Source organism: Cucurbita pepo, unplaced genomic scaffold, assembly GCF_002806865.2.
Source record: "Cucurbita pepo subsp. pepo cultivar mu-cu-16 unplaced genomic scaffold, ASM280686v2 Cp4.1_scaffold005887, whole genome shotgun sequence".
Classification (NCBI taxonomy): Eukaryota; Viridiplantae; Streptophyta; class Magnoliopsida; order Cucurbitales; family Cucurbitaceae; genus Cucurbita; species Cucurbita pepo.
In genome coordinates, this window is record NW_019651850.1 from 1 (window position 1) to 636 (window position 636).

Here is a 636-nt window from a genome sequence, read left to right on the forward strand (position 1 = left end):
CTTCAGAAATCTCGTTATCGACGTCTGAGCTCGGCAGTTCGGTTATAAGAATCGAAGAATTCGAATCACCTCTAGGCACCAAAAACAGCATACAAAGAGGAGCAAGTCTCAAGAAGTTCCTTAACAAAATGGCTAGCCATAGATTATGAAACTTCGTTCGTGTAACATTAAGGATATGGAGCAAGAACCCGCCTCCCCAAGACGCCGAGAGAAGTCCAACATTGTCGATCGACATAAGCAAAGCGAAGAAAGTGCCCTCAATGCCTCTTGGACAAAGCTTGGAGCTTAGAACTAGAAGAGGCATCCATTTTAGCCTGTTGACAAGCTGATGCACACTCTCATCTATCACAATGAACAAATAATCTGGTAGTCCAAATTTCAAGTTTAAACGTAAAACCAGCAAGAAATCCAGCATCCCAGATAAACTGAATATCAATTGAGTCCAGAACAACAAGTCTCGGAACTGATGATCCTTAAGAACATATTGGTACAGTAAAGCTCCTAAAAGTGACCCAACTGAACCAATTGAGAATATGAAACCAACATTTTCCTGCATCAAAGTAGTTCAGCCAGCTCAAGTTCATTTGGAAATAGACTAGAACAACAAGCATACTCGTTCGAGGCGTCGAGTATCAT

The 636-nt window shown here is 41.5% G+C and overlaps 1 protein-coding gene across 1 annotated transcript; it reads right to left on the bottom strand.

The window, feature by feature from the left end:
• Positions 1-4: 4 nt before the first annotated feature.
• On the bottom strand, positions 5-630 carry LOC111787136 (probable folate-biopterin transporter 2; the record flags this gene model as incomplete). Its single annotated transcript, XM_023667258.1, has 1 exon — positions 5-630. A coding segment is annotated over exon 1 (552 nt), but the record flags the coding sequence as incomplete, so codon positions are not given.
• Between the last annotated feature and the right edge of the window lie 6 nt (positions 631-636).